At 35.6% G+C, this 15663-nt stretch overlaps 1 protein-coding gene across 2 annotated transcripts in view; it reads right to left on the bottom strand.

Annotated features, from left to right (window-relative positions):
* Nucleotides 1–1362: 1362 nt before the first annotated feature.
* The window catches only part of KDM7A (lysine demethylase 7A), a 66031-nt gene continuing 51730 nt past the window's right edge, over nt 1363–15663 (bottom strand). The window contains exons 15-20 of one of the 2 annotated variants that reach the window (XM_064654737.1): nt 12820–12917; nt 10439–10587; nt 10093–10301; nt 7859–7944; nt 6586–6862; nt 1363–5832 (exon numbers count right to left, since the gene is read on the bottom strand). In XM_064654737.1, the coding sequence (XP_064510807.1) occupies nt 5738–5832; nt 6586–6862; nt 7859–7944; nt 10093–10301; nt 10439–10587; nt 12820–12917 (914 nt within the window). In that variant the 3' untranslated portion in view covers nt 1363–5737. The remainder of the gene's footprint in view (nt 5833–6585; nt 6863–7858; nt 7945–10092; nt 10302–10438; nt 10588–12819; nt 12918–15663) is intronic. The other variant, XM_064654738.1, reaches the window with a different exon arrangement.

Raw genomic sequence — 15663 nt, 5'->3', positions numbered from 1 at the left:
CAAACACCTTTTGGCACCTGGTTCTTCCAATGCCATTGCCATGTCATTTATCTCAGGCTCCCATAAAATGACCACCATTGGAATCTAAGCATCATCACAGCACTGAAGCAGTTCAGTAGCACTGAGCACTACATGCAGAAGAAAACGCATTACACAAAGCTGTAGTATGAGACAGTAATGCTTCCATTACCCCCAAGTAGAGCACCCACATGCAAACACTGCACTGCCATACGGAGTCAAAATAGGGAGCACCGACAACTGTAAACCAGAAGATGACATGTGGTAGGAGAAATCAGCAGAGAAGTCATCCAGGATAAAAGCAAGTATGTCTAAGCATGTGAAAGTGTGAAAGAGAAAGCTCTTCTTCCAGAAACTGCACACACTTAAAGGAAAAAGAACAAAAAAAGAAAAAAATAAATCAAGAGATGAGTCAGTCATCAGTAGCATGAGACAAACCTGAACAAAAACCAAGAGCAAAAACATGTAAATACCATTTGACACTCTTCTTATAGATCTGGATCTTATAATATGATGAATCACAAAAACTTCCACCTCCTTTTTATATTAGGATTCAAGAAGACTATACACATCTTCACAAAATGCATTCAGTTGCCCTATAACATACTTGGATTGAAATGAAAATTTGCACTTTGAATAAATTTTTAAAAACAGTATGAGAATATTCCCTCACATTTCTCCACAAAATTTCTTCTTTAAATTGTGACAAGTAAAGGGCACAGAGATTGGGCCTAGAAAAGCATTCTTCTCCTCACGATATTCTGTACACTTTACTCTATTTACACTGAAGCAAAAAAGCAGAAGTCTGAAGAAATTAAACGCTTTAGAGTGCTAAAATCAAAACATAAGCAATACAATTTTTTAATTTCAGTATTTTAAAGTACAGAAAGTGGAAACTATGAATATCAAATACAAATTTAAACAAAGCCACTTATCTTCCCCTAGAATAATCAATATGAACTACTTATAGAAACTTACAAATTTAAAGTAAAATCAAAACAAAATAAATACTGTACATACACTTTCCCTGCCTGCAGGCAAAAGAGGATGGGAAATACTGTTATGAATTGAAAAAAATGCTCTTAAAGCTGCAGCATCCCATTTCCCAGCCAAATACTTAACACAGTAGTGCGTTTCTGTAAAAAGGAAGACACACATACACCGATCCCTACTGAGCAGACAAGCTAATATTTTCAGAAACATTAAGAAGGAAAGATAGAAATTAGACTATGAGAGTAGAAAAAGGAGAGGAAAAGACAAATGGGCCAGCAAAACATTACTACAAAACTAGTAAATATAGCCAAGAACTAGCCCCTTTTTTTTTTCAAATTCCATGTTTTTAAAAAAAAAAAAAAAATTCACCCAAGCATTGGCAGCAATAGACATTTCCCAGCAGAAGTGACAATACATATCAATATAATCTCTTAAAGTGATCCCTTTCATTCCCTTCCCACAGCATGAAACTCTTATGGCTTAATTTATATTAAAAGTAGAAAAAGTCTTTTTTTTCCAAACAGAAATGCAGCCTACAAAGAATATGCATTTCCTTATCAGTGCTACTTTTATTTCCCATCCACTGCATGACTTATCACTCATAGGCTCCCACAAAGAGGGTTACCAGGGGTTTTTTTGTTGGGTTTATTTTTTGGAAAAATGGATGTTGCAGCTTTTAATCTTGTTTAACGACAAATAGTAAGGCCCTCGGTTCCATTTGTATTTCTTCTGTGAAAGAGTAGCTCTGGGATCACTCAACCCCAGAACTATAAACAGCTTTTAATGGTCTGGAAGTGTTACGTGAATGACTCTCTGGAAAGACACAAGATTTGGGGTCATGGTGGGAGTATGAAGAGATAGGTGGGCATGTGGAGCCTAAATAGGGCACTAGTTACCGGGTCATTCTAGTTTCAGTTCTGCTTAGTCTCCACAACTACCAAAAAGGGGGTTGGCCAGATTCTCATCAGCTCTGGCTTTGAAATCCTGCAAAAATTTTCAACATTTACAACTTAATGGCCTTGTGAATGAAAGTAGCTTATGCCTTATAGCAAAGCCTAGGGAAAGCTGAAGCGTGGAAAATGTTATAATGACACTGTGTTCTCTTACATCTCTACCAAAGGTAACACAAGCACTTCAACCACCAAAAAAAATAAAAATCAAAACCCCCAAAGCCTCCCATGTGATCAGAAAACAACACTTTTAACTCTCAACATCTAACCCTTTCAAAATTCTCTTGAAGAATGAATTAATGTAGAGTATTACAGGTTGCATAGGTAATCTACCTCAGAGGTCAACAAAGGCTACCCTGTAGCCAGGGTTTATTAGCAAGTATAGTAGGAGAAGAAAAGGGAAAGTTGCTGGAAGAGTCTTTGATATAGTTTCTAGGTGGTCTTTCCATTTTCCTGTTTGTTTCTTTTTTTTCCATTGTAGGAATATGAGAACTTAAGAGACTGGGAAAACCCCTACAATATTTCATTTCCTATTGTTCTGTCTACAAAAAAAAAAAAAAATTATGCCAAATCCAAGTTCCCTGACTTTTCAAAGAAGATTATCCTTGAAAACGAACTACCACAGCTGGCTTGATTCTCTGTCGTCCAGCCAGTGTTCCCTACTCCCTCCCTCTTCTACTCCAAGTGAGACAGCAAGGAAGAAAACTGGGGTATTTCTCTCCACTACAACAACACAAGGTTCAGTCCATCTACAGAAAGATTGGTGCAGAAGTGATTTCATCTAGAACACAATAAAAATATCCCTACAAACAAGTACACAAAACAAGTGAGGTTACCACATCCTCTTCATAAGCTACCAGGAGACTTCTTTTTCCCCTTTTGTTGTTTTTCTTTTTTTTTTCTTTTTTTTTCTTTTTTTTTAATACTGCTCATCATGGCAATTTCTCTTAAATTACTTATTCTAAGGTGGAACATCAGATTTAAATTCTGCTGGAAGCATGGATTATCTGAAGAAAATGCGAATGAACCTCTGCCTGTTGACAGCCTGTGAAGAGACTATTACATAAATTCATGACAGTGGAGAGCCACTTGGAAAGAAAAAGGTAGAAAGTAGAGTAAAAGAAAGAATAAAACCAAGAAGAAATAATATATATGGGTCCAGCCATATCTATGTTCCAACAGTAAGGTACAGATAAATAATGTGGATGGTCAAAAAAGAGTCTCTGTATAAGCCAGTCACATGTACAAGAAAGCATACCCCATATTTTAAAATTCCTTACTCCAGATTCTATTCTGGCATACTTTTACTTCAGATAAAAATCTGCCTTTAAGGAGAGAGAACTCATTCTTCATTCCGCTCTGAATCTGATTGCTGCTCTAAACTGGAATTTTCTATTATTAGAAATTGTTCAGCTAGCAGGAAGGAAACAGTTTGGTTCAATATGCTGAAGCTAAAACAGCTTCCAAAGCCTGGTAGGCATTTGCTCAAGTTTAAACACAGAGAAAATTCATATGGATATATAATTTTAACTAATATTGACAACAATTTCTTTCTTTGACTGACTTTGGTGAGAACGTATTAGAAGATAGTTAAAATATTCTCTTTTAACTATTTCCTTCTGGAAATCATAGCACCTGAGAACCGCAACTCCTTATAGTAATTTTCAGCACCCTTAGAGTACCTCTTAGCTTATCTTCTACTTCTTAGAAATCCTTTTTTACCTCCATTCCCAATATTATAGAGGTTGAGAACTTGTTTTAAATTAAGCAAGAATAAAAAATTTAAAAGACTGAAAAAATGCTTTTGTGAAACATTAATTAGCAAACAACAAAAAAAAGTAAAAAAAGTCACCCATACAAGTCACAAAACAAGCCAAGTCAATATAATGTAAAAGTTGGGCTGCAAAAAACACTCCTGTAATTTTCAAGCTCTAGATGAAGTAAAGCTGTGAAAGCTACCTGACTTACTTGCAGTTGCATTATATTTTGATGCTTCTCCATTTAGAAACAGGATAGTGCTAACTGGTTTTGATCCTGCAACAATTAAAAACACCTGACATCAGAACTATTTTCATAAATTTCTACAGGCATTCATAATCTAGCCTAAACAAAAATAACTCTGCACAAATACTCTGGAAAGTAAAACTGAGTTTTGCTCTTAAACTACAACAAGAGAAAATTATTCCAGTATAGAATATGGAGGAAGGAAAAACTGGTGTGGAAAGTTAAATCAATTTGATGACTTGGACAGTGACACAGGAGTATTTTTACTCTTAATAACCAAAAAACCCCCTAACAAACCAACAACATAGTTGTCACTAGCATATTAATGTCTACATTTTGGCTGGACCCTACAAAATGCCCTTTTTCCAGAATCAAGTAAAGGTATTCCCCTTCATCCCCGTCCCTCAAAAGTTAAATATTTAATTTTATATTACAGAAAAATACAAATTTTAAATCAAAATTATTTACAATAATTCAGAAAGGGCATTTGTTATCAGCTCTGTAAGAAGCCTGACACAAATGATCATTCTGATACCAGTAAGCTACTTAAATGCTTATATATGCACCAGTTAAGACTTTTAATTGGCTGTCTCACCCAGCTTTGAAAGCAACGCACATTCTCCTGCTTTCCTGACTCTTCAGTAAAATGTGTTTAAAGAACAATAATAACATTTTAATGCTTCTTCCATGCTACATTAAGTAATATGCCAAATTTTATGACTGCAACGTATATCTTATGAGTTATTTCAGAGTAACTGTTCTGAAGAAACATTTATCCTAACTGATGTCCCCGTTCCTCCAAAAAGATATATTGGGTTTTCCTCCTTTGTACCAACTCTTAAATAACTTGTACAAATACAATTTCAGGGACCTTTTTCACAGAAGAAAATCATCACAGAGAGATCATCAGGAGGAGTAGTATGCACTCAATTTTGGAGGAAAGAGGTGCAGTTTAAAACAAGCTAGCTACTAGACTGACATAAGAAGATTCTTCTGTCTTTAGGAGTCTCTTCTAGTCCATTAAATAAATAAATCTGATAATAAAGAGGACAGGTCAAAAAATAAACAAGCTTGCAGAGAATATGCAACTTGCAAGTCAACAGAAGCCCAGCCAATAGCTTACAAAAAGCAGGAAAAAAAAAAATAAGATTCCATATGCCTTAATTTAAAAAATAATTATTAATGCATCTCACCCCTATTTAAGACTATAACCTGAATATCAAATTTAGGAGTCCAGACTAATCACAATTAATGTGGCTCTCCACTGCACCAAACACACATTATCAAAACAATTTAAAACTTTCACATTATTAAATCTAAATTAATAACCCCCACAGAAAAAGTCTTCCAAATAAATAGTTTTTTTAAATGAATTTAAAAGTTGTGAAAATCTATCAGAAATAAATTATTGATAAACCACCTTCATCATCTTCCCCTCATTAATTAGGTCAGAAACTACCAGCAACAAATGATATTCAAGCCCTGATGAGAGACTATTTCTCACAGTCCATGTCTCTCTGAAGATTTCCCCGTTCCCGTATGGTTATTGCTGAGCAGGTGTGGCACAGTGAAAATGCAGCATTGGGTTGGGTTTTTTTGTGGTTTTTTTTTTTCTTTTTTTCTTTCTCTTTCTCGTTTTTGTTCATCAGGCAGTGTTTTAGATGGTACATGCAAGTCTGCTTCAAGCAGAGGACTAACAGCAGCTCCAGGCTCTGTCAACCTCAGTACTGGTCTGTGTAGGAAAGACAGCAGTAGTAGAAGTAGCAGCTACATTAAACAAAGAAGCGTGCATGGCCATTCCGGTTCAGCTTCAAGATCTTCCCAAGGCGCTGTTTAGCAGTTGCCATTCCTTTCTTTGGACGTTTGCCTGAAAAATGAAATCAAGTGCTTCAATCAGGAACTTCAGAACAAGCTTTAGTCGTTGTAGAACAACGATGAAACGCAGCGTTCAAGCTGAAGCAGGCAAAATTCTCACCCAAATCAGTTTCAAAAACAAACAAACAAGCAGGGAATCAGAATTGGAAAAATAACCAGGAACCGTTTTTCCTAAACTCTGGCTAGCATTCTCATAAATAAAATGATTATATTATTTACAGACCTTTCTAGTCTGTAACAGGCAGCGGGTGTAGTAGGAGAGAACTTAAACTGAGCTTCCTGAATTTTACACAAGTTATTCCCTTGAGTAAGTTATAGAATATAAACTAGAAACTGAACACTAAATAGTACGCTCATCAGACTATTTCTGAAGTGTCAGAATTTTTAAACCTTCATTTTGATAAGGAAATCTGATTCAGGTCAGTGTTTCAGAGAATAGCTGTGTCTGTTCCCTGTAATGATTCATAAGAATCCCCTTATGCATTCATAAGAAATATCCTGTGCAATTGCAACTATGAAAGCTTCATCTGGCCACACAGCCAGTTAGATCACTCTTAATTCACCTTCACACATTCTGTGCCAAAATCTAAGTGTCCACAGTATGCTCACTTTGTATTTTTCCTCAAGGTCTAATCCTGTCCTTTACTCAGTTTCTGCATCTAACAGCTCTTTTTGATGTTTACCAGTTCCTTTTCCTAGTCGTTTTCTCCCCCTCCCCTGGCAAGAGGATGAAGATAACCATTACCTTTTGTTGCCTGGTTGCTGATAGGGGGTGGGTTTGATGCTGGCCTCTTTGTTGGATGAAGTGGTACAGACAAGGACGTTTCACCATACGGCCTGTCGGGGCTAAGGCTGCCATCACTCAGCTGACATTCTCCTTGAATTAGACTGGAGTCTCGTGTGTATTTGCCATGCTGAAAACTCAAGCTGTTGTTGTGGACTATGCTTCTGTTTTCCTGAACCTTATAATTGGCTTCTGATGTACCCTCTTTCTTGATATATTTTTGAGTTTTATTTGCATCCTAGGATGGAAATGAGAAGAAAAAATGTAGAGGTTAGTACCTTCTGGCTACAGGTTCACTCCAGTTTTTCTAATTCTAATTTGTGTCTTTGGAAAAGATATTTTAGTTCCACTAGTATCTGAACACTTTATGATTCCATCATAGATACCTCTTAAAAATAACATACAACACAGTCTCTGTGCAATTTTTTCCATATGCATTTAAGGGCAACACTACAGATTAATTACATATACCACTGTATAATATGTATAATATATGTATATGTAACCAGGTAATCTAGTTTCAATATTCAGCTGATAAGACAACAAATGCTAAATCGGGAATTAACGAGTACCATGTAGTTACATATTCTTACCAAGCAAACACTAGAAAGCATGCAGTTAAAAACACAGTGTTATTTAATAGTTGCAATTTTGCAACTTTGTTCTATTTCATTAATTATTCTAATACTTCTAATACAGACAAGTTTAGAAATACTAAAAAAGTTCAGATTGTCAGAAACACAACCTATCATTCTTTGCTGGATTCCATCTGGAAATCAGAAAATAAGAATATTCCTACCTGTTGGCTGTTGAAAGGTTGTATCATTTTGGCAGTACCAATTTCCTAAGCAAGTATCTTTATTATAAATACTATCAACATATTACACTTGTTCTTAAGCTCTGGTTGGGAATAATAATAATAAAGTGCTTCCCCAGTTAGACTGAATGTAAATTCATGCTTTTTGAATAAAGTATTTTTGATTTTTCAAGATACTGCCCTGAACATCTTCATACTAGCCAGTAAGAAAGAAGAGAATTTGAAAGCAAAAAAAACCTAAACAACAACAATGAAAAAAAGCATGACAAAAATATAATACCCAGCTACCAGAACCAGAAGTATCTATCATCAGATATGCAGTGTGGAAAGACCTGTCTACTGTGCCTTCTGTACTTACACCTTCGTGATCTCTTCTCCTACAAAAATGAGTTCAAAATGTTTAAAGCACTGCTTTACCTGAGGGGTAATCCTTGAAGCTTCATTTAGGTGTCTAGTCCATGCTGAAGTTCCCAAGTCTCTTTCCTCTTCCTTCACAGACCTACCTAAAGAGAAGTTCAACAAGCCTAAATTTTAAAATCAATAATTAAGAATACAAAGGTAATTATACATTTGAGTGACTTTAAAAACAAAACAAGAAAGAAAGGAAAACCCAATGGAAAATATTTCCTGAATACAAATTAAAATTTACAGCTGCTTGGTTCTACACACTAAATTGGGGAAAAAACCTCACAGCATAAATAAACCTAAATAAGGATCAATACACCACAGTAAGAAGGTCAAACAAATATAATCGTTCAAATTTCAAAGCCCTGATGTTGAAGACAGCCTACTTTCTTTGTTAAAACTGCAGTTTTCTACCATGGCTTTGTATCTTGAGAAGCTCATAGAACGATGGACATTTCGTTTTCAGGTATTATTGACCGTATTTTTTCTAAGCACTGATGTGTTATTCAGGTGCAATATAAGGAAGAACTGTGCTGATAGGCCTATAGAAGAAGTGTCTGCATTGAAAATACATTTACAATACAGTTAACTTGTAAAATTAAGGGTATCCCAAGACACCAATTCAACTTGCATTTGGAGAGACTGAAAGGTTTTATGAAACCTGCTAGCTAACAAAGCACAGTTTCACCTTCACCCGTGTAGTTTGACACATGTAGTGGCTCTGACTGGAACAGATTTTTTTCCTAACAGTCCATATAATGCTGTATTGTAAATTTGTGGCTGAGCCAATGTTCATAACACACCAAACTTCTGACTGTTGCTGAGTAGTGCTTGCACAGTGTCACAACTTTCTCCTTTGCTCCTTTGCTCACTGCAATAAGTAAGGTAGGAGTAGGCAAGAGATTGGGAAGGGACATAGCCAGGACAGCAGACCTGTATTGGCCAAAGGAATATTCCATACCACAGAATAGACGTAGAATGTTATGCTTGGCAATAACAACTGGGGTAGAGGAAGAGGCTTGTGGAAAGGCAGTCGAAGGCAGCCCCTGGCCAGAGACTGACTGAGCATCAGTTTGCTTGAAGAAGGTAGTGAGTGACTGCCTTTACACCACTTGTTCCTTTTCTCCTTTCTTCATTTACTAAATTGTCTTTATATCAATCCATTAATCTTATCACTTTTGCTATTTCTACTCCCTTCCCCATTCCACAGTGGTGAGTGGGGGAGAGAACAAAAGGCTGTGTGGGTGCTTAGCTGCTGGCCTGAGTCAACCCATCACGTAATCTGGAAACCTGAATCTTATGACTTTCATGAAGTTACAAAGGTGGACAGACACTGTATATGTCTGTGTGGTTTGCTGGTTAGGTTTGGGTTGGATTTTTTTTCCTGCTGGTTGTAGGTTTGTTTGTTTGTTTATTTGGTGGGTTTGAACGACCTAGAGCTTCAGTTACCAGAACACAGTCCATGACATCACATTAGGCTTTCCTGTTATCTAGGTAAACAAATATCAACATACTATCAGTTCTTTGAATCAGCACTGTGCTTGCTGGTGGGGTTCTATTTGTTTCACATCAGCAAAGCCATAATCCTCTTCCATTTCTCTCTCAAGCAAAGAATGTTCACAAATGATGACTTTTTCTCTGTTCCAATAAGTGATTTTGATTCCTTTGAGGGGATTAGTGTTAATGTTCTCCTGTCTTGCATTCCCAAAATGCATTTAACAGATGTTTGCTTTCCACAGACATCAAAATGCCACTGACAAAAAAAATGACCTCTGAATTCTCCTCTTTTAATGCACTGTATTCATAGTAGAATTTCAGGAGTAAAGCCAAATATGCCTTCCAAAGACACATGAAAAATCACCAAGCAGATTCCTAAGGATATCTAAGCAACACAGTTGTTATGAAAGCTGCAACCATGAAGGTTCTGTCTTTTCTGAAAGAGATTACATTTGGCAAAGCCAAAACTTTGCCAGTCTTATAAGGATGCCACAAAACTTTTAGATGGAAATATTTAGAAGGGGTTTTCTGATGACAAGCTAAGTTTGTCCCAGTTTTCAGAAGTAACACTTATTTTTTACTAGAAAAAACCAACAACAAACAAAACCAAAGAACACAGCTTTAAACGTCAGTCTGATTAAAAACTACTAATATAAAGACTACAAATCTAAAAATGTAAATTTAAGTGCTTATGCTGAGCACTCTGTCCAAAAGCAGAGAGCAACAGTGTCATTAGTTCAGATACCTACCACATTCTATTGTTTTGTGGCTCTGAGATGGCTGTCTGTCTTTATGCCGACTCCTGGCGTAGCTTCTGTGTTCCTGAAGGGAGGTTCTTTTATTTGTGCAGTCTGTGCTTTGAGTATGACCTGGTAAACATGTAGTATAGTGCAATCCTGCCATAGAAAGCATGCCCTGAATAGCTTCTTCTTCTGTACTTGTCGAGGTAGGACATTCCCTAGAAAAATAAAGGAGTAGTAAGCAGTTCAAAACAGAATCCTCTGAAGGACTGAGTTTTACATTGGTATAAAGTAGAACAATAAATATACGTGAAAAGGTCTAACAGTTTATAAAAAATGCCCACAATGTGCTTACTTTTTACTGGGAGTTTCATTTCTGGATGGCTTCTGGGTATTTTGACAAAGGTCTCTCATGACCTTAGATTCCTCTTTGAAATTTGATGTTACTTCCTGCTTCTCTTCATCACCTGAGCTTTCTGACTCCTCTGTGGAGGAATCCTTCTGCTGAAACAAGAGGAAACAATGCAGAATGGTCACCAGACCCTCTAAATGGAGACACTACCTTATTTTATAAGTGACTAACTCAAAAGCTTTCAGGTCTAACTTTTTCACATATATAGTATTCAGAATGCAGTTGATTTGAAAAAAGGAACTGAGATGCTATACATCCAAATTTTGTAATACTGGTGAGGACATGTTCCAGTATAAAAAGCGTTTCCAAAATCCATGTTCTTACAAACCACCACAAATATTAAACCATATACAAATCATTGTATTCTCTTTCAAGAGAGCACTAATTCAAGGTAGAGGAAAAAAATGCAGAAGTGTGGTTCCAAGCAGCAGTCAGAACTGATGCATGTTACATATAACAGGACACATTCTGCCCCAAATAACTGCTTCTGGTTCCTGCTCTCACAAATCTGACTTGCAGCAGCACCATCTCTCTAATGAACGACAGAAGCTCTCAGGTAAATCCAGAGCACAGCAGGAACAGAGACACAACAGCTGTTGTCTCTCTTACAGTGGGACAGCCTTCATTTCATGAATGAAAGAGCTTTTCAGCTCCTGCTGAGATTACAGCTTGTACAGGCAAGAGCTTCTCAAAGGTGGAGCAACCATATGTGACTCAATATGCCTTTACATGAAGCAAGGGCTACCATACATATGTTCCATCTTGGTAATTCAGACTAATCTATTTTCAACAAGTACAGAGAACACCACAGTGTTTTTTTCAAGCCAAGGAATATGCATGACACTCAATAAAAAAGTGTTGAAAGTGGAAGATCGGAACATGGATATGTTCTGATCCTTCAAGTCTGACACCACTATCATCAAAAATGGAACTGGCATGAATTAAGTGTATTGCATCACCAAGGGATATTTTTATACAATAGTTTCAATAGTTTCATTCACAAGAGCAGCTTGTTAATCTTTGACGCTTAGAAAGTGACACCAATGGGCAATTAAATTATAACTATGATTCAATGTTAATAATAAAGGCGTTGTTTTGCTAAGATCATCTTCAGCACAATGTAACAACATTAAAGGATTTACAGGAGCTACTGAGAGAGTTCATTTTGGATATGTCATTACAAAAGATAAATTCAAACATGCAGAAAAATTATTCCATTAGATATTAGAAATTAAAAAGCAGAAGAGTATGGGAAGAACTAAGAGAGTAAATAGCATTAATATAAAACATTCATTCATTTACAAAGTCGTCCAAAACTGGCTACATTCTCCTGGGAAGATGAGATATATCACATTTGAGTAATTAATGATTCTGTGTCTTAGAAAAGGAAACCTGCTGAGCCAAAGTTGCTGACAATGCAGTTTAAACCAGAAGAAGCCATATCATGAAGATTCCTATCATTTATTCCAACATCTAGATAAAGTAATGATGAAAGACAACAAATATCAAAAAAAGATCTTGACCATTATGGAAAAAGTAGGAATTTGAAGACTTCTTATAAAGTCTAATAATAGGCTGAAAATTGAACGAAAGACCAAAACATTAGTATTCCAGAAGCATGAAACAAAAATCTGAAGTAATCACTCCACCCTACTGCTAACTAATAAAAATTGAAATTACTAAGTCAGAGCACAATTTGCAAACAAAAAAATAATTACAATATTTATATATGCATATGCACATTGTATTAAAATATATGCTTGCAAATATGCACGTGTTTGCATTTATATTTCATTTAGTTCTAAAGAAATCACTACAATCTAGACACTCAAATGGAAGATTCCCATTTGCTTCCAGTAGTCTAAAATACCTGAAGAGGATTTAGTTGCTTCAGCTTATTTAAAAAAACTGAATACCTGTAAGATTGTTTCCAACTAATCATGTACTAAAATGAAACTTGTGTGGTAGATACTTATAATTCAAAAGATACAATTTGGGCTTTTTACAAAATAAATAAACAAAGCAACTCTAACTTTTCTCAGACTGCTTGTTCCAGAGCAGGGCTCATCCTCTGCCAACCCCACTTCAATGACAATAGAGATCATAAAATTTGGCTCAAAATAGCATACCTTATAATTTTTCTCACCACTAGAATAAATGAAAAATGAGGCAGAACATTAAATCTGACATATTAACTTGAACAAGAACTAAATACTTTGTTATTGTGGTTTTAACACAAACTTTGACCATACAAATTTGAAATGTGTGAGCAAAATTATATTTAATGGCTTCATTAACTTTTGTGACTTTTTTTCTAGCTATACCTGTGTAGTGCAATCAGGCTCAGATTCTTCTGAATCAGAAATATCAGAGTACTCTGAGGATCCATTCCTGAGTTCTGATTTCACACTTTCAAAGAACACTGCAGAGAGAAAAATTAAAATATAAGACCCAATATTTATTACATATAATATTTAACTATTATTTTGGAAGTAAAAATCAAGAAACACATATTTAATTTCTAACAGCCTGCAAACAAAAGCACATCCACACACTGATCTGGTTCACAAGACAATTCTGCTTAGAACTATAATGAATTGCCTACTGCTGACCAATAGACTCCTCAAGCAATTGATTGGATGAAGACAGGAAGATACATCAGGTGCAGAAGAAGCATATATTTTTTTCTCTCCCATAGAGCACATACTTCACAGATGGCACCTTGGGCAATTTCTGCTTTTGTGTATAGGGTGGAGTCAGAGAAGTGGCTCTCAAAAAACATTAATCAGAAATAATGTTCAATATTACTTTGCCTTACGCTCTCTCAACCTGGGATTTCCCTGTTTAAAAACAAAAGCAGTTATAAAGAAACACTAAACATGGAAGTCAAAGGATATTAAATGATTTAAAGGTAAAAAAATTGCATTACTTGCAATTTTACTTCCATGTCACAATTTACTGGCATATTCTGCCATTACTGGCATAGCTGCCAATCAGGGTTAAAATGCAGACCTGTTAAATATTAAAGTATTACTGTGATGATACTTGCATTGTCTTTATCACAGAATGACCTGAAAAGGAAGATGAGGAAATACCAACCTTAGACTTGCTTTATGCTAGTACTAAGGTAAAGAACTAATAAGAGAATCAGGTGTCAAAATAGACATCAAAAACACTTGCAATATGACAAAGCAATCAATCAAAGCAGCTAACTAGTCCACATGGTTTACTTTAAGTGCTGAAAGAACTCAAAACATGAAGCAGCTGAGCAGTTCTCATAAACCTGTACTCTTAAGAGACAGCATACATCTCAAAGAACCACAAGTAGGAAACACATTTCTATAAGTGTTTGGAATCCACAGCTCGAGGCCAGTGAGCTGCATGTGTACCTGTGTCAAAGATGCTGGCAAAAATCTTGATTAAGTACAAATTTGTTGAAGATGACAATATGCAGTTTAAGTAGAAGAAGTTTTTTTGAGAAAAGCCAAATAGAATAAAAAAATTTATGAATATATGTCAAGAAAGTAGTAGCTAAAGAAAGCAACATCACTTTTCAAGTACTTACAGTTTCATACAAAACTATGCTGAATGAATGAACACAAGAAAAGTTGCAATGTTGGTTTGCTTTCAGCATAGTTTTACATGAAACTACATAAACAATACACAATTCTTCCTAACTCTAATTATGCAAGAATAGAGGATGTATCTGTAACCATATATACACTGCAGTTCTGATAGGGTTTTGCTCCTATTGAAAACTGTGGTAAAGCTCACAAATAGGCATCGAATATATTTCAAGGGTATTATTAATTTCTAAACACTGCATAATGGTAATTATTTTTAGATTCAGAAGAAAGCTAAACATGAGACTTGTTATCAGAAAGTGAATAAAATGAACAGCTGGTACCAAAAGCTAGAGAAGACTAATTAAACTTCAGAAAGTGTTAGAAAGAGGAATATCTAAACACATTAAATGAGCAACATCATTATATATGAATTCAAGCTAAATAAAGTAATGCTTAACATATGACAATAAAATTAATATTTTAAATCACTGCAGCTCAAAACAACCCAAGGAATTTCTGATGATAACTCAAGCCTTTGGCTCATTTCAAAAAGGCAAACAAATTCTAGGATAAGCAACAGCATGCACGATACAGAAAACATCATTTTATAGCTCAAAGAATTTTCCTTTAGACTACTGCCTTTTCCAAGAAAAGTTATGGTTCTGTATGCTTCCAGAGACTGGAAGGAATACTCCAGAAATCAGGTGAATGGCAGGAGTCATTATCTCTAAGATCAGGCTAAGCTACTGTGAATTTAAAGAAACATTTTAAATCACCTTCCCTTCATCCACACAAAGTATCTTGCTCTATTAAGCACAGCACTTGATCTTTGTCTCTCTGATAACACTGGGTCACCATTTAAAACCAGGATCTTGGCATGACACACAAAGCTCTGTAGAGCTTGATCTGTTTAAAGGAATCTGTCTGTGGACAGTGCCTCTTGGCCTTAATCCCAGTAAGCACAATGGAAGTTGGAAACTGTTATAGAAACAGGTAGTTCCTTTTATGGAATTCTCTGCAGACAATACCTTCCCCTTTCTTACTCTTTAGACTCTCAGTTAAGGTAAAATAATCAAACATAGGTAATCTTTAATAAGGAAGTTTGAAGACTCTCAATCTTCAATTAAAAATATTAGTGGTAGTCCCAAGTACTCAATTTCTGGAAGAACAATCTCAACATTCACTTCTAGTTGTAAGTACATTTCTTACATTTGGATTCCCATATTCATTCTGTATCAAATAAGAGCAACAATTTTGAAGAAAATCTACCCTTTCTCTGTATGATTTAATCTTTGATTCAAGTGCAAAATTTACTTTAATTTACTTAGTCTGCTTTTGGAAGTGGAAAAACACCACAGTAAGCCTCACTCAACAAACTGTTTGCCTTGTTGTTTCATGAGTACCCAAGAGAGATCTCTTTCACATACAGGTTTCTTAATACTGTCCTCTGCAACATTTGGAAGCATAGTAAAGAGGGATTATAATTTGCTTTGTTAATGAAAATAATTACATATTTTATGCAGGCCGACAGTGGACTCAAATGTTGTTATGAACTGTTGTGCAGGAAACTCAGAAAACTGTAAGTCTCTTGAGGAGTCTTGA

The sequence above is a fragment of the Pseudopipra pipra genome, chromosome 5 (genome assembly GCF_036250125.1).
Source record: "Pseudopipra pipra isolate bDixPip1 chromosome 5, bDixPip1.hap1, whole genome shotgun sequence".
Lineage (NCBI taxonomy): Eukaryota > Metazoa > Chordata > Aves > Passeriformes > Pipridae > Pseudopipra > Pseudopipra pipra.
The sequence above is the reverse complement of the archived record's forward strand: the minus strand, read 5'-3'. Positions and strand labels throughout refer to the sequence as shown.